General features: G+C 47.9%; 1 protein-coding gene across 2 annotated transcripts in view; it reads right to left on the bottom strand.

The window, feature by feature from the left end:
• The window catches only part of MED14 (mediator complex subunit 14), a 1,766,813-nt gene that overhangs the window by 1,316,367 nt on the left and 425,798 nt on the right, over positions 1-24,648 (bottom strand). For both annotated transcript variants that reach the window (XM_069636537.1, XM_069636538.1), the window contains exon 7: positions 15,444-15,551. In XM_069636537.1, coding sequence (XP_069492638.1) covers positions 15,444-15,551 — 108 coding nt within the window. The remainder of the gene's footprint in view (positions 1-15,443; positions 15,552-24,648) is intronic.

The raw sequence follows: 24,648 nt of genomic DNA, 5'->3' as shown, positions 1-24,648 counted from the left end.
GTTTTCTGCGAAATCTTGTTCAGGCAATGCCTCAAGCGTGGCAATTTTAAAGAATTCCGCTGCTTTTTTCAACGTGTTGTTGAAAGCTATTTGATCATCCACAGGGGGAGCTTGCCGAACCAGTGTGGATGGGGGAGAGTCGAGGCAAACGATATCAGAATTGTGATCGTCCTGCTGGGTGTCCTCCCAGTTGTCCGTTGCGCCTTGATCTTCCCCATAATTGTCCAGAAAAGAAGTCTCCTCTTCTTCTGTATAGATGTCTCTATATGTGTCCTTCTGGACATCATCTTGATAATCAACATAGTGTTGAACATCTAGGTGTTGGGCAACTTGTGTGTGAGGGTTAGGCTCTACCCGAGCTTTTTTTGGCGGAGGTTGATCAGAAGCCCCGAAAACCTGCTCCGGCCGATCCATGTACCCCTCAAATTGCTCCGTGGTCCACTTGGATGACCCAAATGGACCCAGCTGAGCAGGAACCGGGTCCTCCGTCCTAAAACGTTCAGAGGATCTCCTCAGGGTGCTTGAGAGGGGTGCCTAGCTCTCTTCGTAAGAGTCCTCAGGATCGTCTTCCAAAACAGGGTAAAACCTTTCGGCGGATTGGCCCATAACTGTGGGCGAAACCGGTACTAGGCCCACCTCCGTAGCAATCCTATTGATACTCTTACTGATGGTTACTGAATCTTCGGGGGACAACGCCTCTGATGATGGTTTCTCGGGTAGAGGCCTACTCGTAGTTAGAGGCCTACTCGTAGTTTTCGGGCCTGGACGGGCCTTGGAAACATTAAAACTCGTCGAAGTTTCTTGTTCAGAAACCTTGGCGTGTGTCGTTTGGGGAGTAGCGCCTTTGTTATGTTTATTAAGCCCAGTCATGCGCTGCTGCGGATGCGGGGAAGGCTTCGGATCAAATCGAACCGATGGCGCTTGCGCCTTCTGTGAGGCCGTCGAGGAGGGCTCTTGGGTTGTGTGTTTTGTGCGGTGCGATTGTACGCCCCTGCCACCGGGTGTGGTCTCTGTAGCAAGACCAGAGTCGAGCCTGGAAGGGTCGGGGACGGGCGTGGCGGCTCTAGAATGGTCCGCCTCAAGGTCTACAACGTCCGCGTTGGACCTCTGGTCATCCGACGTACCCCCGTCACTCTCGGCTGGTGTTGCGGCAGGGGAGGGAGGCTCCACGTGTGACATACCGTACGCGGCCCACCGCTTCAACCGGCTCTCCTTAAAGGATTAGGTTTAGGAGTTAAACGCCGAACACCGCTTTAGTGCTCCAGGGGGAGACAAGCGTACACGAAGTGTGCTCGTCTTTCCACGGATATCTGACCCTTCACAGAGGGCAGAATCTAAATGGAGTCCTTTCCATAGCAGAAGGAAGGGTGACCAGATCAAAAAGGAAAGAAGTGGAAAAGAGGAAAGACATCATAGCAGAATGGCAAACCCCGAGCCCACTCTCCCTACTGTGTAGGCCGGCCAGAAGGCCCGACCACGTGGAGGTCCGAATGCCGGATCTTAGGTGCCGGAATCCACAGCTGTAGACGGTTCCTCCATAGTCTTCGTCGAAGATGTTCTTGATAGACGAAGTGACTTAACGGGGATTAAACCGACAATTCACTAAGATAAACAATGTCTCATGAAGAGCTCTGCTATAGGGGGACCAGTTATCTGGGCGGAAAAAAACAATATGAGGGACCTCGGCGCATGAGGGATTTTGGGTACTACACACGTCACGATAGGGATAGTGTTTCAGACACGCCTATGCCGACGTCCCCTTTCGGTGCCCCGAAAGACAAGATGCAATGCTCCGCGGTTACCACTGGATGTCGGACCATATGCATAGCATGTGATTCTAAGCAGATTAACAAGCATCAGAAGTATTGTTAACGCGCATTCATTTTATTACATAATTTTTTAGATGACGTTCTACATTTCATGCATTTCTATTGGTACACAGCCAACTTAGACAGTTACAATCATGTTAACAGTATTTTTTATGTTCATCTCGTAAATACGGCACTCTTAACATTTCACTTTCACTCGTAGTGTTTATCAATAATACACGGTCGATGCCAACGCATGCAGAGACACGAGGACGGTCACTGACATGCACGCGTGCGTGTGATGTGGCGGGCATCTGTATGGGACGCGTGTCATGTCACACGCACTTTCTCTTCTGTATTTACTAAAGATCTCTCTGCCGCCCTGTCATTTTGAAATGCGCGCCTCGCAGGGATTCAACCGTTGGACATAATCTGTACCGAACGGGTAAGTCAATACATTATTATACGCAAGTCGCTGCTTAGATACCTTTTGCTTGCCATGACTTGCATAAGTATGGCAAAAACTTGCTGCCAACCACGTTGGTATATATTTTTACATCCATTTTATTTGTTTGGTCAACAGGTTAACTCTAATTGTAAAAACAACATCAATAATAGAAGATATATTAAGACATGACATTGAACAACAAAACGCCATAACAGACTTTTCGGGGCGCTTTAACACAGTATTTGCGAGTCTGTGGACATAATTTAAGTATTTGCAACAATACATTATTGAATATTTAATTTGGCGAACTGTACATTTTACACTCATCATTCTGTTACAGAACTTGATAATATTGAATTAATTCACTGCAACACTACCCTGGCGAATAGCCTAGTTAGGATACATGTATAAGCAACAGCATAACCTATTGGTAAGCACAGTGCTCATTGCATCTTCAACCCTTAATGTCATGGCTTCTGAACATGTACGTGACACTAGCCTGTCGATTGGTACATATCAGTTTATTTTTTTGTTTCCAACCTTTCAGACCAAGACTGCAATTTATAGGATGACTGGTGACATTACCAGGGTCACTCAATACTGGGATATCTCACAGTGGACTTTCCCCGGGGCACACGTTTGACACACTTTTTAGTTATTCCCTCTTAGCCGTGGGGAAATATGGTGCATAAAGCACAAAGGACACAGCTTGCATTTAAACGTTGGGATAAATGCGATTTGGATCTCTGTGGGTGTCATTGGCCACGCTTTTTGTGTTTTCACATTGCACTTAAAGTGCACACTTATCTATTCTGAAAAGTAACAGAGTGTCAGTTGATTGTGACTAATTTGCTCGTGTGTTTTTGTCTTGTTCAATCTGCCTCCTCTTATGCTCCTTGCATGATTGAATTGAATTTTGGCTATATAAACAATCTAATATACCAATCATATCGGGAAAGATCCATTTGTTCATAATGTGCTGACAATTTATGATTGTGATGATTTTTTGATAACTTATTTGTTTTATTGTATCGTTTGAATTGTAACTTTACTTTTTGGCATTATTGTATTTTATTTATGGGTTATGTCAGCCTTGAAGACGACTCTGGTCGAAACACGTGTCGGCTGACTTTCTTTGAGGAAATTAAACAACATTTTGTTGCAAACTCTGCATATATGTGACAGTGCTTTTAATGTGTAATTAGCAATATTCTTGGGCAGAGTGCATCATGCAAATCTTCCAACTCTTAGTCTATTGAATTTGGAGGTGTTTATGGGTGCTTAATCCTTCGTTTGGCAACGCAACCGCCCCCATTCAAAGGGATTAGTGATTTTAGCGCACTTTATAGGGACCAACACCCATACACATATATTTTTCCACATTGAGAAAGAGGCTGTTGCTGTAGTCCAGCCTAGGGAGAACCAGGGTTCTGGAGACAGTGATCTTCTGGGACAAGAGAGAAAGGGAAGAGTCCCTTTGAGGCGGTGCAGCTGGTAGTGAGACTTCTTTGCAACGTCCGAGATTTGAGTAGAGGAGTCAAAGACACCAAGGTTTTTTGCCTCGCAGGAAGGTGAAAGAAGAGGCCCCAAGGCAAGTGGGCCAGAGTGAGAAAGGGAAATCAGTGGTCCCAATGAGAAGGACCTCCGTCTTACTGGCATTAAGGCGGAGATCGTCGGAGGTGCACCAATCCTGAATCGCGGATAGACAGCCAGGAATGAGCGAGAGATGAGGAGGCTGAGGGGAGCCTGAAGTAAAACATAGGGTCATCCGCATAACACTGAAAGTTAGAGAGGGTAAAGATCAGGTGGGCCAGAGAGGCCAATTAGAGGTTGTAAAACCAGAGTGAGCGGATAGAGCCATGAGGAACGCCACAGGTATACACAGAGGTGGTGGAGCGAAAGGGACCAAGTTGGAACTGGGAGGCGCGGTCCAAGAGGAAAGGGGTCAGCCACTCGAGGGCCTGATCCATGATGCCCAGGTTCTCACAGAGTCGATTGATCAAGATGGCGCATTTGACCGTGTCGAAAGTAGAGGAAAGATCAAGAAGGATAAGGACAAAAGTAATTCTGGAATCAGGTTTAGAGAGCAGATCTTAACAGGTGTTCAGGAGAGCAATTTCCATGCCTCTGGCTGCTCTGAAGTCAGACTGGTGGTCATGGAGACAACCAGCAGATTCAGTGTGGAGACTAAGCTGGCAGATGTCCAGCTTTCCAAAGAGTTTGGCCAGGAAAAGGGTGATGGAGATTGGGCAATAGTTTGCCAGACAGGTAGGATCGGCAGACGGCTTCTTGAGGAGGGGGTGTTCAAGGGGAGAGGGGAAGTTCCATTGGAAAAAGAGATTACAGAAATCGGCTAAGGCTGGAGCAAGGGTGTAAATATGGTCCTTCATGGTTCTGGAGGATCAGGGGAGCACCTGTTTGGACAACACTTTGATAGATCGGACTTGCTTAGAAACCTCATTATATGTTGTCAGAGAGAAAGAGGAGAAAGGAGAGGGAGAGGAAGAGGAGATAGAGGACAGGACGTCCTGAGTTTTAGTGAAAAATTGAGAGGCCAGAGCCGTACAGGGGGTCTGGTAGGGAACAGGAGAGGTAGAAACTGCAACAGGATTGGCCAGTTACAAGCAGATTTTAAAGAGTTTGGCCGTGTTGTTAGAGGTCGCGTGGGAATTCGAAATATGGGAATTGAGGAAACCGTGTTTGCCTTTTTATCCCTGGAATGGCCCTCAAGGTACCAAACAATTAAGTAGCTCCTCCCACAAATTTCCTGCTCTTTTCTGAGCTTGCCAAATGAAGATTTAGAAAGCATACTCAGGTGGTTTTCTGTCCTTGATATGTTCTGTTAAGAGGGAAAATACTAGCACCTGTGGATAGTAGGCATCCTCCTTTATGGGGTTTGTATATCTCATCAGTGCTGAACAAAAACAAGCCCCATAGATTGTGGCTAGCCATTTTAGCATTCATCCATAAGCATCAAAATAACATGGGTCCCATTAATTCCAACTCTGACACTATATGTGGCAAGCCAGAAAAAAGGGCTCTGACCCGAAGACATGTTATCAATGGGTTTTAACTTAAAAGAAAACTCCTGTCTAGCCCTATGTAACGCTCACCTGACTCCCACGGGGGCGCTGGCCTGGTTCGCGCTGCTGTGACCTCGTCTAAGGTGATGCGCAGGGTTCGGAAGACGGACTGGACCGGGCCCCAGATCTGGCTTGTCTGACTCGCAGAAGTATCCTTCTGTAGGTGAGAATAGGGTGTTAACTGTCTGCGGGGTAATGCAATCGGCCTCCCACTTATCCCTCTCACCCTCCTCAAAACCCTTCTGTGCTTCCCCGTAGCGTCTCACCTTAGGGTCTGGAAGGACGAGCTCTCCATCCTGCTTCTGATGCAGGGGCGCGTTGGTATCCAGTTACGTCACTGGATTTTCGGATGGGTGAGAACCAAACTTGCTTGGCTTCCAGGTAAGTTTTTCTATAAGTGGTTCCCCTTGTGTCCATGCATTAATGTTCTAATGCTAGTATCTTTTTCCCCATAGGGGCCGGGGTACGGAATGCCGAGGAACAGGCACCGTGAGGTGAGCGGTGAAATCCTTGTGGAAATCAGGTAAGTCTTTAATGAGTGTTTTGGTAATGTCTTTTCATTCACTCATTAACGCTGATGTCTTTTTCCCCCTTAGGGGCCGGGGTCCGAAAATGCCTGGATGCGGCGCTGACCCGAAATGAAAAGGGAATGACCCAACAGGTAAGTCTTGACATGGAGTTTTAGCTTCCCTTTTCCCTTCTTTCTCTCACCTTTGTTCTGGTCTTTTTCTCTCTAGGCGCGGGGGCGCGACTGCGAATCCGGATGGTCGCTGCTGAACATGGAGGCGCCCTGTAAAGGTGAGTAGAATGCGGCGCTGCAGCGATCGATGCGATGTGCTTTTAAAAATAAATGTCTTCCTTTTCAGGATTGTCGGCGAAATGTCTCTGGGATGCAGATTTAGCAGGTGAGGCCTTTTTCTTCTTCTGTTCTCTTGTTCCCTTCCTTTGCAGGTGATTCAGGATGCTGGCAGGTGTGGCAGAAGTCAAGATGCAGGAGCAGACACGGTGAGCGTCCAGCTGCTAGATGCAGAACAACGCGAAGCACGTGTGGCTGATCGGGTGTGGTTTAAATAGCCTTGGAAGAAGTTCCTAGAATGTGTCCTTCCTCCAATCAGGTATGTATCCTTCCCCGACCACGCCCGGGTGGTAAATGAGTCCCACAGGTAAAGTAGTTCCTTTCAGGCCTCAAGGAGGCCGGGGTTCTGCAGCATGGTCTGCATCAGGTAAGTGCACCCAAACACTTTCATAATGAGCCTGGCGCCATAGGCGCCAGGACGCTGTCCAAAAGGGCCCCTATAAGGGGTTGCTGGGACCTTCCCCGGGGACTTGATGTCCGCTTTCGGGGACGCAGGGCCTGAGCCGGCTCCCCGGGAGCGGGCATCGTGACAGCCTATTGCTAAGAGGGGAATTCCCTTCCCTATACTAAGGTGCTAGACAATAGACAAATAAAAACAACACTATCCAAAACCTATCCTCTAAACTGGCCCTACCAATTAGAAAAAACATAAAAGAAAAACTAGGCAGAGTGCTCTGCCTTCAGCGTTGTTTACCCCAATCTCTCTCAGGGCTTCCAGGAACACCTCCTGGTTTCTGATCCAATTCTTATCTGTAGTAAACCATTTCTCCCTGTCAAAGTTCCAAAAGTGGTTCAAGTTTATAAAATACAGTCTCATGTTCCTGAAAATATCAAATGCCCAAGTTGTCGTATCTGGAGGGATACCCTCCTTAATCCCTCTCCACCACTTAGGTGGCTTCTCCCACTAGGTTCAAATATTATAGATACAAAAAGAGCACAGCTGGCAGCGCCAGCTTACCAGTCACAGCTGCCCAAAACTGGAACAAACCCCCCCTTAGAACTCAGAAAGGACCAACCTTACCCAAGTTTCAGGCGTAAGGGCAGCGTGGCTTGATGGCTACGTGAGAGGACGTTCCTTGGAGGAGCTCCCGATGATCCGATCTTGATCCTGGGAAGAAGTGATGGTTATTGGCGGACTTTCGAGCCCACGGTGCATCCAAGGGCGCATGAAAGTGGGGGGCACAAGGTGAGTGCCCTCCCCACTAGCGAGACTGCATATCCACGGAACTAGACTTCGAAGAAGGTGGTGGTCGTGCAATGGAAGGGCAGCACCCAAGATGGCCGCCTGCGGACAAAGGGCCATAAATGGTCCGTGGAGCTGAGGAAGAGAAAGTTGGTCGGAACGTGGGCGAGCCCAACCAGATAGACGTGTCGAATGCGCCTCTGGCTGAAGGCAAGAACATAAGGGCGAGTCCCCACTGAGGAGGCCCTGGATCGTGGCGGGCTAGCAAAGTGAACCCGGGTTCAGCAGAACCTCGCTGTGAAGGGGCCGGCGAGTGAACCCCGTGAGGTACTCTGAAGCGCCGAAGATAGAGCTGGGCGCACGGGCCCAACCGGCGCCGCAGGATGTCCTCCAAGGTGGTGCGACCCCAGATCAAACAGCCCACGATGGAGGCCTATGCTAGGTCGCCCTCGTGCGCGGAAGGGGGCAAGAGCAAAGACACCCCCGCGGTGGCGATGGACCCACCGGGTACTATCCAGGAGGTGCTGGCGGCAATTGCCGACTTGAAGGTGGCCTGGGAGACGAAGCTGGGCCTGGCCCTGAAAGAGCTGCAGGAGGGCCTAAACCTTAAGATCGGAGCGGTCCGAGAAGAGGTGAACCTGTTGCGCCAGGACGTGCGAACGATCGCGGAGCGCACTGTGGAACTGGAGGAGGAGTTGGCCCCGACCACGGATGTGTGCAATACTCACGCCAAGGAGTTCATGCCCTCATGCAACGAGTGGGTAATTTGGAGGACAGAGCATAGCAGGCAGAGGGGCGTGCCAGGCACAACAACATTCGCATAGTGGGGGTTCCGGAGGGAATGGAAGGATCGAACCCCACGGATTTCATTGAAACTATGCTCTTGCAGGAGATTACAGGCGGGGAGCTGACCCAGGGGTTCGCGGTCGAAAGAGCGCATAGGGCCGTGACCAGGAGACCAGCCCCAGGAGCCCCCCGCGGCCGTTGATCGCGAAGATCCTGAACTATCGTGACCGCGAGAAGATTCTCAAATTTTTCCTGAAAGGAGTCACGATAGAAAGGGGGTCAGCGAATATAAAGGCGTATCCGGATTATACGCTGCTCGTAGTCGAATGAACTTTGGAACGGTGAAGAGGAGGTTTAGAGAAGCAGGCCACCGCTACATGTTGCTCTACCCCACCAGGTTAAAGGTGTTTCATAAGAACAGATCCCTCTTCTTTGAGATGCCGACTGAAGCGATGGAATGGATGGATATGCAAGGTCGACGACAGGAATCGGATGCCCAGACAGAAGCAGCTGGAGATGAGTAGCACGTTGCAGAGGCGCCCGTGAGGCCATAGTTATGAAATTGGGACTGGAATATAGTATGATATTGTGCTTGTGGGGGGGAGTCACGGTATCTGCCGGCGGGTCCCGTTGAATTCACTTCTCCTAAATAAACGACTGGGAGCTCCTGGGGAGCAACCTCTGCACCCAATAGTAGTATATTTAGAAGGTCACTGTTAGAGTGGTGACACCCCGCAGGGTCCCCGTTATCAGACACGAGACTGGTCCAGACATGGGTAGGCCTGAGATCCAGGGATGGAGCTGGGCTATTGTTGGGGGTTGGCGGGCAGGGGGTGGGGGGGAGTTGTGTGCAGTGGTGTGAAGTTGGGGAAGGGGGAGGAGGGCACTGTTCGTGAATAGAAGGGAAAGAGCCAGGGAACGACCCTACGTAGGGAGCATTATGGGAAGGGATGGGATGGAGATAGACCGACCGGATGGCATCGGGTAATCTCAGAATTGTGACCTGGAATGTACGGGGCCTCAACAGCTACCTTAAACGCAACAAAGTGATGTTGTATTTAAGGAGGATGCGCATAGACATAGCCCTGCTGCAAGAGACCCACCTCACTAGGGAAAGGCTGGAGGTGGTCAGGAGGAAATGGAAGGGCACTGTTGTGGGGGCGACGTATTCGGCGTATGCTAGAGGAGTTATTACTTGGGTGGAACCCCATGTGCCGTTTCAGGTGCTTGATTCTACGGTGGACCCGGAGGGTAGAATGGTGGTGGTAACGGGTCTCTTGGAAAACAGAGAAGTACACATCATAAATTTGTACGCCCCCAATAATGATACAGCGGCTTACTTTAGGACCCTCTATGGTAAACTTGGCTCCCTGGCAGGGAGTACGGTAGTGTGGGGGGGGGGACTTTAACTGTACCGTAGATCCCAGAATGGACAGGTACAAGGACAGGGCAGGAAAAACGGCACCGGCGGCTAAAGCGCCGAGTACCTTACTGAAAGACCTAGGCCTAGAGGATGCGTGGCGAAGGCTGCATCCCATGGATAGACAGTACTCACACTACGCAGCGCCACATGATTTGCACACAAGGTTAGATTACATGTTTGTAACAGCCGAGATTGTGAGAGACATAGAAGGGGCGGAATACAAGGCCCGAGTACTATCGGACCACTCACCCTTGGTGGTAGACTGGCGACACCAGCCCCCACGACCGCGGATCCCTACATGGAGACATAGGACCGAAGCTCTGCAGGAAGAGGGGTTTCGGGAGGGCCTGAGGGATGCCATCGAAGAGTACTTTGATATAAATACAGGAAGCGTAAGCGCTGTGGGCACACTGTGGGAAGCGTTTAAGGTGGTGGTGCGTGGGGTAGCTATTTCCCAAGCTAAGGGGCTACAGGCGGGGGGGGGGGGTCGAAAGGGAACTCCAGGAGGTGGAAAGGGAGCTAGAGGATCTCACGCGTTGCGAGAGCACCGCTCATGGTAATAGAACCAAAGTAGAGGAGCTACAGTTGTCCTGCAGCGCACTCTGGGATAGACTGTGCAGGCTCAACTACAGGAAATATACGGAGAGGATACACGCAGGGGGCAACAAGCCAGGCAGACTGCTGGCCTGGCTGTATAAGAGTGAGACCCCCCGCTCAGTGATTAGTGAGATTCAGGACGAGAGAGGTTGCATATGCAACACGCAGAGAGAGGTAAATGAGGAATTCCTTAAGTTTTACAGACACTTGTATGAGGACACGGGGGAGGATATGTGTCAAGACATACTGGACACATTGGGGGACATTGAGCTGCCCACCTTGGATGATCTAGAATGCACTGAGTTAGACGCACCCGTCACCTCGGATGAGCTGGAGGTGGTGATTTGGAACTTGCCCACTTGCAAGGTGGCGGGTTCGGATGGGCTGCCCAGCGAGTTCTACAAAACATACCAGCAAGAGTTGCTTCAGCCACTGCTTGCCACTTTCAACGAGGCCTATGAGCAGGGAGAACTCCCATTGTCCCTCCGTGAGGCTGTAATCATCCCACTCCTGAAACCAGGCAAGCCGGCCGTGGAGTGCAGGTCTTACAGACCGTTTCCATGCTTAACCAGGACAGCAAAATAATCACGGTGGTGCTGGCTAATAGACTGAAGAGGGTGATTAAGAAACTGATACACCCAGATCAGGCGGGATATGTTCCAGGTAGGAACATCACCGATAACCACAAGAGGCTACACCATGTCATAGACCAAACTGAGGAAGACACGGGCGAGCTGGCTATAGTGTCTTAGACGCGGTCAAGGCCTTCGACTCGGTACGATGGCCCTGGCTGAAAGCAGTCCTGAAGGGGTACGGAATGGGACCTGGATACCTCCGATGGGTCCAGTTGTTTTATAGCACCCCGAAAGCGAGAGTCAAGACAGGGTCCACAGTCTCAGATTCTTGGCAACTTTACAGGGGGACCAGACAAGGATGCCCCTGGTCACCCATGCTATATATACTGGCATTAGAGCCGCTGGCAATATGCCTGCGACAACAATATGGGGAGGTGGGTATAAGCACTGCCAGTGGAGAGCATCTGATATCATTATATGCGGATGATATGCTCCTTTATTTGCGTTGCCCAGAGGAAAACCTACAGTATGTGCTAGAGGTAATAGAACGGTACGCTATCCTCGCGGGCATATCGGTGAACCCTGGAAAGTCCAGTCTGTTCCCTTTGGGCAGATATAGGAATGTCCCGGTGCAGAGGCTGCCTGTCCTGCCAATACCATGGCAGCCCGTGACATTTAGGTATTTGGGAATAAACATTTACCACAAGGTCGAGGCAGAACACAAGCACAACACGGAAAAGGCGATAGAGGGGATCAAGAACAGCATGTTATTTTGGTCCAGATTGCCCCTGACCATGATGGGGAGGGCAGCCTTGCTCAAGATGGTGGTCCTGCCTAGACTTTTGCACTTATTCGTAAACGTCCCGTTTCTGATACCTAGGAGCCTATTCGCGAAACTTCATAGCGTGTGCAGGGGTTTCGTGTGTGGGGCAGCTCTAGGAATAGGGTTGCTCTGTGGAAGCTCCAGAACCCATGTGACGGGGGGGGGATAGGCCTGCCTAATTTTGAACTATTACCTGGCCAGGCAGCTGCAGTACGTGGCCAGGTGGCTCTCGGCTGAAGACTCGGCGGAGGCCGGGCTCCTGCGTGGAGATACAGCCCCATACTTTCTGATGGAAGTCGTGTGGTTGTGCAGAGACAAACTGGTGGGCAAGGGGCGGCTACTGAGGCTGGGCTGGGAGATCTGGCACAGGACATGGAAGATTGGGGGAGACTCGGAGCCGTACTCCCAGCAGGCCCCTTTGGCGGCGCTGTGCGGGAGTGACTCAACTACTTGAATCAGTCCGCAGATACTGGGAACAGGTAGGCTTAGCCACCCTCGGGGACATATGGCAGGAAGGGGAGGCAGTGGACTTGCAGAGGTTGCAGGAAGAGACGGGAGTACATGGTGGCCAATATATAACCTACACTAGGCTTGTGAAAAAGACTAGAGAAAGATGACCTGAGACAGTGCTAGCGGAAGACCCCGACGCCTCCCTGGAAACCATGTATGATGTATCAGAGGGCGGGCACGAAATATCAGGATATATGAGCTCCTGCGAGTAAGGGTAGGGAAGGAGTTGCTCCAATTGAGACAAGATTGGGAGGAGGAGGTGGGAGGACCCATGACGGATGGGCAGTGGGAACGGGCCCAGAGGTACCACAAAAAGGTGTCCCGAAACGCGAGATTCCAACAGTTTCAATTGTACATTACCCACAGGGCTTATTTAACCCCCGGGAAGATTGCAAAGTTTGGGGGACCAACTACGCAGCAATGCCCCAGGTGTTGGGAGGTGAATGCGGGACTGCTACACATGTTTTGGGCTTGCCCGGAGGTGCATAGATTTTGGGACGAGATCAAGACGAAAATGGCAGGTGGGGGGTGGTATTGGATGTGGAATCGGCCTGGTCATGCATGCTTGGGCTTTTTCCTAGACCCCGGCATTTGAAACACATAAGCAAGATGAAGGACCTGGCTTATGTTTTGGCCAAACGTAGGATTGCCATGGGCTGGAAGGCGGCCCACAGACCTAGGGTGGAGTTATGGTGGACGGACCTCTTGAGGTGGGCGGAAGCTGAATCTGTAGTCTGGTTTGAAGCGGTCACCAGGCGGGGCGAGGAGGAAGTAGGGCCCTTGCTGGCCTGGCGGCAACTGGTGGCCTCGTTGGCAAACTCTCACAAGGGGGACAACGAAACAAAGGACCCGGATGATGACTGCCTAAGTATTGTGCTACCCAATGATGCTCCCGTAAACGACATGTGAGAATCGGCTCTAGTTTAAGGGGGGAGTTGGGGAGTTTTGATGAAAATGTGCTGGAATATGATGCTTTCTGTGTTTTGAAACAGTTGTAGTGTGTGTGTTTGATTTTAAAATAAAATAAAAATATTTTTTTTTAAAATGTTTCAGGCGTAAGGTTCTCTCATGGATACGTTCTAACAACATCTAATGTGATCCCCCTCCTTTATAGAACCACTCGTCATGAGTGACACCTTCCTGACTATGCCCTTGCTAACCTGTCCCCTAGGGACCCTGACCTCCACTGCTAGTATCCAGCTACCTCACTGGACCCCACTGGGACTACAAACTGTGGTTGACTGCTACTCAGATCTTTCATGCTTCAGACACCTGGCACTCAAATGCACAAGTATATTCAGACTGTAACGTCGTTGAACTGTCCTACCGCTTATTTCTTTTTGCTTCCAACACCTGGCATTAACTGTATAAGCACATGCAGAATATAATGTTCTTGAACTGTTCCTACTGCTTATTTTTGTGTGTGTCACTGTAACCAAGCGCTCAAGTATCCTTGTAATGTTTGCGTCCGGCTATCTGCGTGTTTGGTTTTTGCGCTATACTAAATAAACAAACATTATTTGCCTGTCTTCCCCTTGAACTTGTTCTTAACTTATCTTATTGGGCCCCTTTGGCTCCCCTGGGTTTCCCTCTGTCCCAATGCCTCACTTCTCCCCAGTAATATTCGTAAAACCTTTTTACATAGGTCTTTCTTGGTTCTGGTTAGTTTCTGTGAGTCGTTCGGCTGATTACAATATTCAGGTTTATCAAGCTCCCGTAACCCTCATGTAACTTGGCTCTTTCTCTCTCTGGGTCTTTCTAGCCCTGGTCTGGGGTTAGGGTAATCCTTCCTTCTTCCCCCTTCGCTCTCTGGTCTCTCCACCCATCCCACCCACACTATGAGCAACCCTGTACCTTCTATGTCACTGGGTGTGCTCCATTGAGGTAGCGTCTGTTCGTTAGCTGTGGCGTTCCCCACATCATTCTGGCATTCCAGTCTGAACGCAAGTGAGTTTTGTAGCCCACTCATCTTCAGTTCTCTGCTCCTCAACTTCCTCGTTGTGAGAAGATTTGTACCTCTGTCGCATTCTGGGATCAGCCCAGTTTCTCAGGCACCAGGTCCTCCACGTGTTTGTGCCTTCAGAAAAGGCCAGTTCTGCTCGGCCTTGGCGTCGCCGACTCCACATGGCTCTGTGCCTGGTCAGCGGCTTCTCTCTCCTCCTCCAGATTCTCTCCACACGACAGCCGGCACTCCTGTGCAGCGCAGCTTTGCCTCTCAGTTTCATTCTCATGTCTGAGGCTTGGCTCTGTGTATTGCTTCTTCTCTGCCATTCAAGGGTGATTGTGCCTTTGTTCTCACTCAATGACCAATAAGGGGCATGTTGTTTAGCTGTCAAGCCCATGGAGAGACTAGTATGGTCTTGAGCCAAACCACCAAAGGCACTGTGTCAGTATTACTTTGAGTCCCACAGCTGAATGGAACATCAGTTTCTCGGCTTCCCCTGTGCGCAGGTAATGCCGTAGTTATAGGCAGTTTCCCCCCCCCCCATGGGAATGGAAGTCCTTATCCTGTGAGTCCCAGTAAAGTCACGATTTCCCAAACCCCAAGGGAGGGTTTTGCTGAGCGGGCTCGCCTCCCTAGCCTCAAATGCAGAAGCTCCGTGACCAAGGAAGAAGGGACAAAACCTCCAAATTCGTCACAGGTGCGTTTGTGATTCGATAATCTATTTCATATAGAATTTTACAATGTAATATCTCTTTTTAGTGAATTTTCGTATGCATAATCTAAATGTACTTAATTCGGAAAACAATTTGCATTAACGTGTTTGATTTATTGATACCATACATATAACATGTGTACCTGAAAGTCAGGCTATTACCTCAAAAATCATGTGTAACGGCGACCCAAATAAACCAAATAAAGAAACAATGATCAAGTTCAAATTTGAAACTGTGGCATAAATTCCACTTCTTAGAAAGTAGTCAGCCACTTAAATTGAAGGAGATATATATTATACGCTAATTGGACTAATGAAGTGCATGGATATAGGAGATAAGCAGATGCTTCACTCCACCAAACAAAGGTTTTTAGAGTCTTGCACACAATTCCTGGCTTTTGTAGTGTGAAAAAGATAAATATACCAGCGACAATTTTTTTTAAAAGCACCTTAGATCTCATCACATCACTTAAAATACAGGGATACCAGGGTAGTATACCGATGTGCAGATATGTGCAATTCCGTAGTAAACATATGAGGAACTATATTAGCAAGAATAGGTGGTCAACAGTACAGTAAGAAACTTATTTTACTTGGTGCTCATAAACATGCTCAGCAGTGGTGTTTGTGTCCTACATTCGTTTTAAAAATGAAATATACACAAAACTGACTAGTGTAAATTTGCAAAGGATACGTAAGCAGCTGTACATGTCCTGAAGAGGCTTTTCATCAGCAAAGAGCCTAGACTGAACCAACTGGTGGATAAAGCTGATTTGCATACTGTGGACTAAAGCTCGCCCATCTACAAGAAAAAGGTACACAAAGAAAAATCAAGTTTCTGAACCAGGGAGATGGCTATTGAATGAATGCTTCAATTTAGTGAGTACCGCCATGCTAAAACACAGAAACTGCTTACATTGCTCGAATTATTTTTTACAAATGTGGATGCAGCTAGACAAAGCACAATTTGGTTAACAGCAAGAAATTCATATGTAATGACTATATTAAAAGAAAATACAGTTTGCAAATTCTCAAAGCTTTTATGATGGTTACACAGTAAGATATCAAGATGTGAAATTCTAATAGGAAACTCAAAGCTAGGCTCTGCGTGATCATCAAGACAAGCTTATTTTGAAAAAAAAATATTTTTAACTGCCATTTTGATACACAAATGAAAAGTTAAGTCAAGTCAGAATTCCTAATTTTGGGCAATCTAGGGCCACTTTTTGGGGCTCATCAATGGTTTGCGTTTTTGAAAAATGACTCATTTTTAGTAGCCAGAGGAAGCCATCCTCAGGTCTTGCTGCCATTACAACGCTTTTGACCTTATTTAAGGTATATGCTACCGGGCCATTACTAAAGTGCCCAGTCAGAGGTCAGAGATGCACTTTTTGCACTAAGGTGATTCTATCACCCTACACAGGTTTTAGAGAATATTTTGGTGGCAGCTATACTTTAGTTTTGGCTTCACCAAGACTGCCACTTCCTGTGGAGGTGGCCAAGGATGAGTGGCAGTCTTACTGACCAACCAGTATGGTTAGCCATCTGAAACCCAGCCGCTTTTAGTGATTAGGGTCTCTGGGTCAGCCCCTTTGTGCAAGGGTTTTTAGGCATTGTCCTACCCCTGTTGCACTCTGCTTCCTTTTCTGCAACCAGGTGAAGCCAAAGCGAAAGTATAGCTGCAACAAAGAGGAAGCATGTTTGCTAACCTGCTGAGGGAGATTTTTGCAGCGATTCCCATAGTTATTACCATTAGTAACCGTTATCTGGCTATACTGGCTAGATACAATGGTTTGGGCATATTGTAGCTTGGGTTTCTTGCCTTTGGAGGTCCAGTTCAGGACCCCTGAAGACTCCTGCTTTCTCAACACATCTGCTTGGTTGAGCCCTCCATGCCAGAATCATTTCTGTGACATTAATGCTGCCATCCACTGTTTACCGCCAGAATCTTACAACTGGCTGTGGGTCGCTGCAGAAGTCCAGAGGTGGTTGAAGTCTCACTTACCTGCCAGATCTTCAGTTTGGGACATCCAAGGGTGCCAACAGCCTGCATTCTGGGTTAGTTTTCTACAGAGCTGCGTCCTTCCTTTGTTCACCATGCTGCTGGGAGCGATTTACTCAGGCTCCCTCTTCTTCCAGAAGTCTCTGGTATTTCTCACTCCTGGCTTGAAGAAATATTTCCTGGGACAAGCCTTATTTTCTTTACTGGGTTGCTGGAGCTTTCCTTGGCCCAGGGTTCAAGTCCGGGAGGATTGAATCCGGCAATCTGAACCTTAAGGAAAAAGCCATTTACTCACTGTGTTTTGCACTAATGGGGCAGTTTCCTTCACAACTACCGACTGCAGTACAAACCTTTGGATCCTAGGGTGGGCGATTATTTGAGATACTCACCCCTACATTTTTCCTTGGTCTGTGGGACATATTCCTTGGAGGTGAGTATTTACCGCATTTAACATACAGCTGTAATAGTCCAGTTGTTCTGCTGCTTCTTCCTCTGAGTATATTTACCACAAAGAGGGGGGGGGGGGGGGGGTCCCAAAAAAGCTGGGACAAGAAATCGCTGAAAACAAGCACATGCTTGTTCCCAAAAACAGAAAACTACTACAGTATGGTGAGTGTATATGTGCGCTCTGGTACCTTCTGTGACATATTCAGATAGCAGCAACCCCGGTTAATATGGGTGTTACCCTACACCTATTGAGAAGTTTTTTTAAATTTATTGTGACATTTTGTTTTACATTTGAAAACTTATCACATTCCATATGTTAAGAACCCCATCACTCCCACAAAAACACTGTTATTTTACTACATCCTCATTCAGATAATCGCTTTGTCATTAACGGTTCACGTCACGCTAGTCTCGATCTTCTGTAGAGTCTTTTCTAAGACGTTTATCCACTGACATGTGAATTTGTGGTTGTGTCCGTGTAAAAAGTAGTCCCAACATTTCTTAGTACTTTTTCCACCTTCTAGCGCCAAATGTATCCTCAACAGATGTTGTCTCGTGTTTTCTTCTGCACTGCATTCTAATAGTAGATGAAATGTTTCCATTTGATTTGGTTTTTGGCACTCTCTACAGGTTCCGTTAGTAATCCCTCTTTTACCAGTCCGGTTCAGTTCATGTACTCATTGGTTGGATACACATCCAGCCTAATTTTCATCAGTCTTTCTCTGTAGAAATGTATCTATGTATGCAGGCATTTCATTTCTTTTTCGATGTTCGTTTGCCATGTTTGCACTATTTTTGAGAGCCATTTTTGCTTCTCTTGTCGCAATCTAGTCAAGTCTAAGACGTTTCTCCTTCACTTTGTTTGGATTAGAAGTTAGTTCTTTTATAGATGAGTCCAACTCTGCCAGCATTTCTACCCACACCTTTTTCCAGATGTTTAGGAGCTCTGCGCTTTTTCCTTTGCCATTTTTCACCAGTATTCTATACCCTTCTGCAGGTTTTTCTTCACTGATTTTCCTTAGAAGACAAAGAGTTCCATTTCATCTTTGCTTCCATGGACTCAAGGAATAATTCTTCTCTTATTGCAGCTATTGGAATGGTTTTTGGCAGTTTAAGTATGGACTTCCAAACCATACTTTCTAGTTTTGGTCAGATTTTATAACTCAGGTTCACACCTGCCTCGCTTCTGTAAGTTAGCGACGCCACCACTTTCTGAGAGTAAAACATTCTCACCGGGACAAGAGAACATTTGCCAAATCTTCCGTTTATGATACTACCCTGCCAGCATAACAACTTTACCTTTGACTGAAGCTCTTCTTCCCATTTACTTTCTATGCTAGAGCTGTTAAACCTGATACTGAGGTAGCAAATCTCTGAGACGTTATCCAATTGTTCTCCTCCAATTAGCCATTTAAATTTGTTTATTGAAAGTTTCTTACTTCCTCCAATTGTGACTATCTTCGATTTCTCACTATTGATCACCAGGTGTTTAGATGTCATGTAGACCTGCACATTGGTTAATAGCCTCTGTAAGCCGATTCATCGGCATAGCATATAATTGGTACTTCTTTCTCGTTCAGTTTTGGAGGCAAGTGTCGTATGTTCGTTGTTATTATCGGGAGGTCGGCTATATATAACTGAAAAAGGGTAGCTGCCAACGGGCATCCTTGTTTTACTCCCTTTTTTATAGCCACGTCTCGAGACAGTGTTCTTTGTTGTCGAGCCATATTTGTGGTGTTGTGTTTTGATGTAAAGCTCTTATTGGGTTTAGAAGATTTTTCGGGGACTTCCACTTTTCCAATTTGTCCCATAATTTTCTTCTATGTACCGTGTCAAATGCCTGACTAAGATCTATAAATGCAAGATGTACTTCTCCATTCGACTTTTGTGCATTTGTTTTGACCATGTTTAGCATGAAGAGATTTAGATCTGTGCTTGTTCTTTTAGTAAACCCTGTTTGTCTGGGGTCAATAATTGTCATGATCATTGCTTCCAAGGGGCTAGGACCAGCCCAACGTCCTTGGAAGCAGGCCTCTAACCTTCATCCTAGGCACCAGGCTCATCAAAATCACTTGTCCCGGCACTGGAAGCGCCGGGCTCATAACATGTATAAAGATGCTTGGGTGGACTTACCTGCAGCAGACCATGCTGCTTACTTACCAGCCATATGGGAATCCTCTACGAGCCGGGACTAGTTTCTTAACTGGGTGGGGCAGGCTCCACTCCCTGGATACAACACTGGAACTCTTCTAGAACAGGATCTCTTTTCTTTCCTGGGCGAGGCAGTGGAGGAAGACGCCTCATCACTCCAAGGCTATTTAAACCACACCCGATTGATGCAACGTGCTTCGCGTTATTCTGCATCTGCAGCAGAACGCTCACCGTGTCGGTTCCAGTCTTCATTCTTCCGATCCTGAACCTGTGAGAACAAAAGCTTACCTTTCTTGTATCCAGCCTTCAGAAGCACCTGCAAAGACAAAGAAACAACAGGTTAGCACAGCAACCTTCACTCGCAGCGCTTTCCTCACCTGATCCATCGGAAGTTACCAACTCTTCGCGCTGCTCCTCCGCCATTATAAAAGCCTGTGAAGACAAAAGCATAATTATTCCTGTGGGGAATTTACTTACCGGCACCCCTCGATTTCCGGTTTTCTTCAACGCTGCATTCCTGCACCTGAAAGAGAAAAGGAGAGACATTAGGCAGGCTATTTACTCACGCGCCATCGCGCCCTCCACAATTAGGCGCCTGCAAATACCCCGGCGTTTTCCAGAGTCTCTTCAGCATCCAAACTCATACCTGCAAAAGAAAAGACAGTTGGAGTGCATTTCGAAAGCAGGCAACAGGCACTTACTTACGCACTCCCAAGCGCTTCATTCCTATGCGCTGGCTCGAACTCCGGCTCTCTTCAAACCACCATCTTCCGCCTCAAGAGCCCTGCAAGACAAAAGGCACCATTTCAAAAGAACATTATACAGAGCCCCATTCCATACTAACGTGCCCACGCACCTAAAGATTGTAAGGACATTAAAGGTGCCCGGAAACTCACCGTTCGTGCAGTTAACGATGGTTAGCAATCCTCTGAAGTCAAGAGGCCTACGTTTGAACCCAGTGAAGGAACTGGTAACGGCACCCTGCACCAGACGCAGATGGAGAGTCCAGCATTCACCTATCTAAGGTGAGCACGTTGACCTTGGGGCTCCACGGAAAAGTGAGAGGGGGAGAGAGAGAAACACCCGACAATCCCAGGTCATTAACCCCATATTCTTTCACCTGCAGACATCTTACTCTTCGAGTTAGACACACAGTGCGAAGAGGCCCAGCCCCGGAAGCCAATCGAGTCCTGCACTTCACTTTTCAAGATACAGTTACCACCCTGCCAAGACCAGCGCCTCCGTGAGAATCAGGTGAGCGTTACAATAATGTTATTGTTTTCTGCCCAGCTTGTCAATTGCCGTTGTAGTTCTACGGCAAAAATCTTTCCAACTGTTGGCAAAAGGGATATAGGATGGTAGGTTTTTGGCTGATCCCGGTTCTGTTTTTTGTATATTGGAACTGTAATGCTTTTATTCCAAACTACTGGTATTTTCTTTTGCATTACTATCTGGTTGACTATGTTGTGAATTAGTACTGCCCATTTTTTTGGGGTCTTTTTTCCAATTGTATATTGGTTAAGCCGGCCGCCGTTGAATTTTTTAGTTTTGTTATTGTATCTATTAAATCTTTTATCTCCATCCTCCCCAACCAAGGAGTCTTTGTATCCTCTTCACACAGTCACGTCAACTTCATGAGCTTTGAATACGAGTGTAATGTAAAATCCAGTCATTTTCTGCAACCCCAGCAGTCAGCCTCTGTTGATTTAGGGAGCAATCGTTATTGATCCTCCATGTCTCTTGTTGTTACGTTCCATAGAGACCTTAACATTAGCTCACCTTGTTCTTGCAATCTCCTAGGTTTATATTCTCTGAGTCAGGATTTGTAATGATGTTTGGCCCCGGCTATTGCATTAACATCGTGAGCTTTTTGATTTGATTTTTTTAACGGTCTTATTTCTTGCCTAAGTTGTTTCCTTCTCGCCACTAATTCGATGCTATACTGGTACTTTGGTATCATCGTGTCTTGTTTTAGGACAGTTTTATTGTCACATATACTGTGAGCAAGGATTCATATTCAAGATGTTTATTCGAAGCTATCATATTTTCACTTAAGTTCGTAATATCTTTGATGGTAAGACGCAGCCGATTTCCTGCTGGATTCAGTGACCGCTCATGTGATCCAGAGTTAGCCGTTATTCCTTTTCTTTTTATCGGCAATAGGGATGCTTCCAATATTTTATGGTCGCTGTCTTCTTGTTCAATAATTCTGAACCTTTTTATTTTTTGCAACATTGAAGATGAAGTCCACATGTAGTCAATTGTTGATTCTGCCGCTCCATTAGACCATGTAACACCACCGGGAATGTCTCCCTTTGTCTGGCTGTTAAGCATTGATGAACAAGTTACTTCTTAACTTGTAACGTTCTTTCGACGGGATGTTCCTCCGACGTATTCCTCATCTTAGATATCTCCTTCCAGCTCTGCTGGCCTCGGAAAATTTTTTCTCTCTAGAGGGCGCTGCGCGTCGACGTCCTCCGAGTCGATGTCCCTCGACAGCCGCCGTATCGACGTCATCCTGCCTATAAAGGCCGCCCGCAGCATCCGTTGCTCAGTTCCGTTTTGTAGCCCACAATAATACTTTCTGGACTAAACTAATCACCCTGAAGGAGCGTAAGCTGCAACAACAAGGGAAGTAGAACTGCGGGGATGGATGGGAGGGTCGATGAGGAATACGTCGGAGGACCATCCCGTCGAAAGAACGTTACAAGGTAAGAAGTAACTTGTTCTTCGAAGGGATTGTGTCCTCCGACGTATTCCTCATCTTAGATAGGCTCCCATAGCAGTATTCTATTATCGGAGGAGGGAGTACTGACTTCACGCTATCTTCTATTGATGAATAGAATGCAGTACAGCCCTTCCAAACCTAGTCTCTTGACTGGAGGAGGAATCCAAATTGTAAAAACGTGTAAAGGTATGGACAGACGACCATGTAGCGGCCGCACATATGTCTTTAACCGGCACGCCTCTTTTGAGGGCCGATGAAGCTGCAATACCTCTGGTCGAATGAGCCCTAAGGTTTCGAAGGGGCTCTTTCCCTGCCAGTTTATAACATTCCAGAATGGCTAGAATGATCCATCTGGAAATGGTCTGCTTAGTTATTGGTAACCCCAGCTTGTGACCTGCGTAACCTACAAACAGCTGGTCTGCTTGTCTTATCCTGGCTAGTCTACTGATGTAAAAACTTAAAGCCCTCCTAGGGTCTAGCCTGTGTAACCTCTCTTCCTCTTTCCCCGGGTGAGGAGGAGGATAGAAAGATGGTAGGGTAATCTTCTGAGTGATATGGAATTCAGAAACCACCTTTGGGAGGAAATTAGGCTTCACTTGCAGAACAACTTTGTCTTTGTGAAATATTGTGTGAGGGGGTTTACAAGAAAGAACTTGTAATTCGCTCACCCTTCTAGCAGATGTAAGTGCTGTTAATAAAACAGTTTTAAGGGTAAGGAATCTTAACGAACAAGAATGGAGGGGTTCGAAAGGTGTACCCATCAGGAAAGTTAGTACTAATGGTCTTGGGGGATAAACATTGGTTAACCCCTTTAGAAACTGTATTACCAAGGGTAATTTGAAATAGGATGGTTCTTCCGCAGTACGCTTAAAGATGGATAGCGCTGCGAGATAGCCCTTAATGGTGCCAACTTGAAGGCCTGAATTTGCCAAATATAGTAGGAAGGACAAAACCATTGGTGTACCACATGAAAAAGGGTCGATATTCTGTTCTCTACACCAGCTGCAAAATCTGTTCCAACGGCAGCGGTATAAAGACTTTGTTGCTGGCCTCCTTGCCGAAAGCAACACCTCCATAACATCATCAGGGAGGTCCCAATCCTTGTACCTCAGCCTTTCAGAAGCCAAGCGTGAAGGTTGAGGGTTTTGATGTCTGGATGGAGAACCTGACCTCCCTTCTATGAGAGTAGGTTCTCTCTGAGTGGAAGTCGAATTGGAGGGCAGATGGACAAGTCTAGAAGGTCCAGGTACCACGTTCTCCTGGCCCAATCCGGGGCAATTAGGATCATGGTTCGCCGGAATCTTCTCAACCTCCTGATCATTTGAGGAATGACAGGGACCGGTTGGAACGCGTACAGAAGCAGAAACTCCCAGTCCACTATGAACGCGTCTCCCAGAGCTCCTCTCGGGGGAAATTCCCTTGAGCAGAACAGGTCGCATTTCCTGTTTAGGCTGGTGGCGAACAGATCTACCTGAGGGGTTCCCCAAAGGGCGAAGATCTCTTGAAGGACTTCCTGAGCTAGCTCCCACTCGTGGGAGACTGTGTTCTGCCTGCTCAGAGCGTCCGCTGTCAAGTTCTTCTCTCCGGCTAGGTGAACTGCCGATAGAGAGATTCCTTCTTGGATTGCCCAAAACCAGAGCTGCATCGCCTCTCTGCACAGGGGTAGTGATCCTACGCCTCCTCTTTTGTTGAGGTAATGCATGGCCACCGTGTTGTCCGTCATTATCAGGACGTTCTTCCCTTGTACAGCTGGCAGGAACGCCTTCAGCGTAAGTCTGATGGCTCTCAGCTCTAACAGGTTGATGTGTAGTCTGGACTCCGATGGAGACCAACGACCGCTGATGGTCAAGTCGTTGGCGTGGGCTCCCCACCCCGTGAGTGAGGCATCCGTGACTACTGTTCTCTCCGGCCAGGGTTGCCAAAACTGTTCTCCTTTCAGAATGTTCTCCTGACAGGCCCACCACTGAAGGTCTCGAGCCACCCTGCCGGGAACCTGAAGAAGATCTGTCATTCTCCCTGAGAATTGTGACCACTGAGTCCTCAGTGCCCACTGGAGGGATCTCATTCTCAGGCGAGCCTCTGGCACTAGGAAAATGCAGGATGCCATGAGGCCTAGCAACCTCAAAAAGTCGAAGGCTGGGAGACGTTGGGCATGTTGGAACTTGGTGACCATCTGTAGAATATCTTGAGCCCTCACCTCTGGTGGCGAGGCTTTTCCCAGGGAAGTGTCCAGGATCGCTCCTATGAACTGGAGTCTGCGATGGTATCATTTGTGACTTCTTTAAATTGAGGGAGAAGCCCAGTCTGTGAAGGAAGTGGCACACGTGATTTAGCTGGATCTGAGCTTGTTCCGGAGAAACAGCCCTGATCAACCAATCGTCCAGGTAGGGGTAGACGTGAATCCCTTCCCTCCTTAGACTTGCAGCCACTACCGACATTAACTTGGTGAAGACCCTCGGGGCGGAGGTCAGCCCAAATGGCAGCACTCGAAATTGATAGTGAGAGTTGCCAATTGCGAACCTCAGGTATTTCCTGTGTTTGAGATGGATAGGGACATGGAAATAAGCGCCC

This window comes from Ambystoma mexicanum, chromosome 7p, assembly GCF_040938575.1.
Source record: "Ambystoma mexicanum isolate Mex_15411 chromosome 7p, UKY_AmexF1_1, whole genome shotgun sequence".
NCBI classification, from domain to species: domain Eukaryota; kingdom Metazoa; phylum Chordata; class Amphibia; order Caudata; family Ambystomatidae; genus Ambystoma; species Ambystoma mexicanum.
This window is presented reverse-complemented; position numbering and strand designations above follow the sequence as displayed.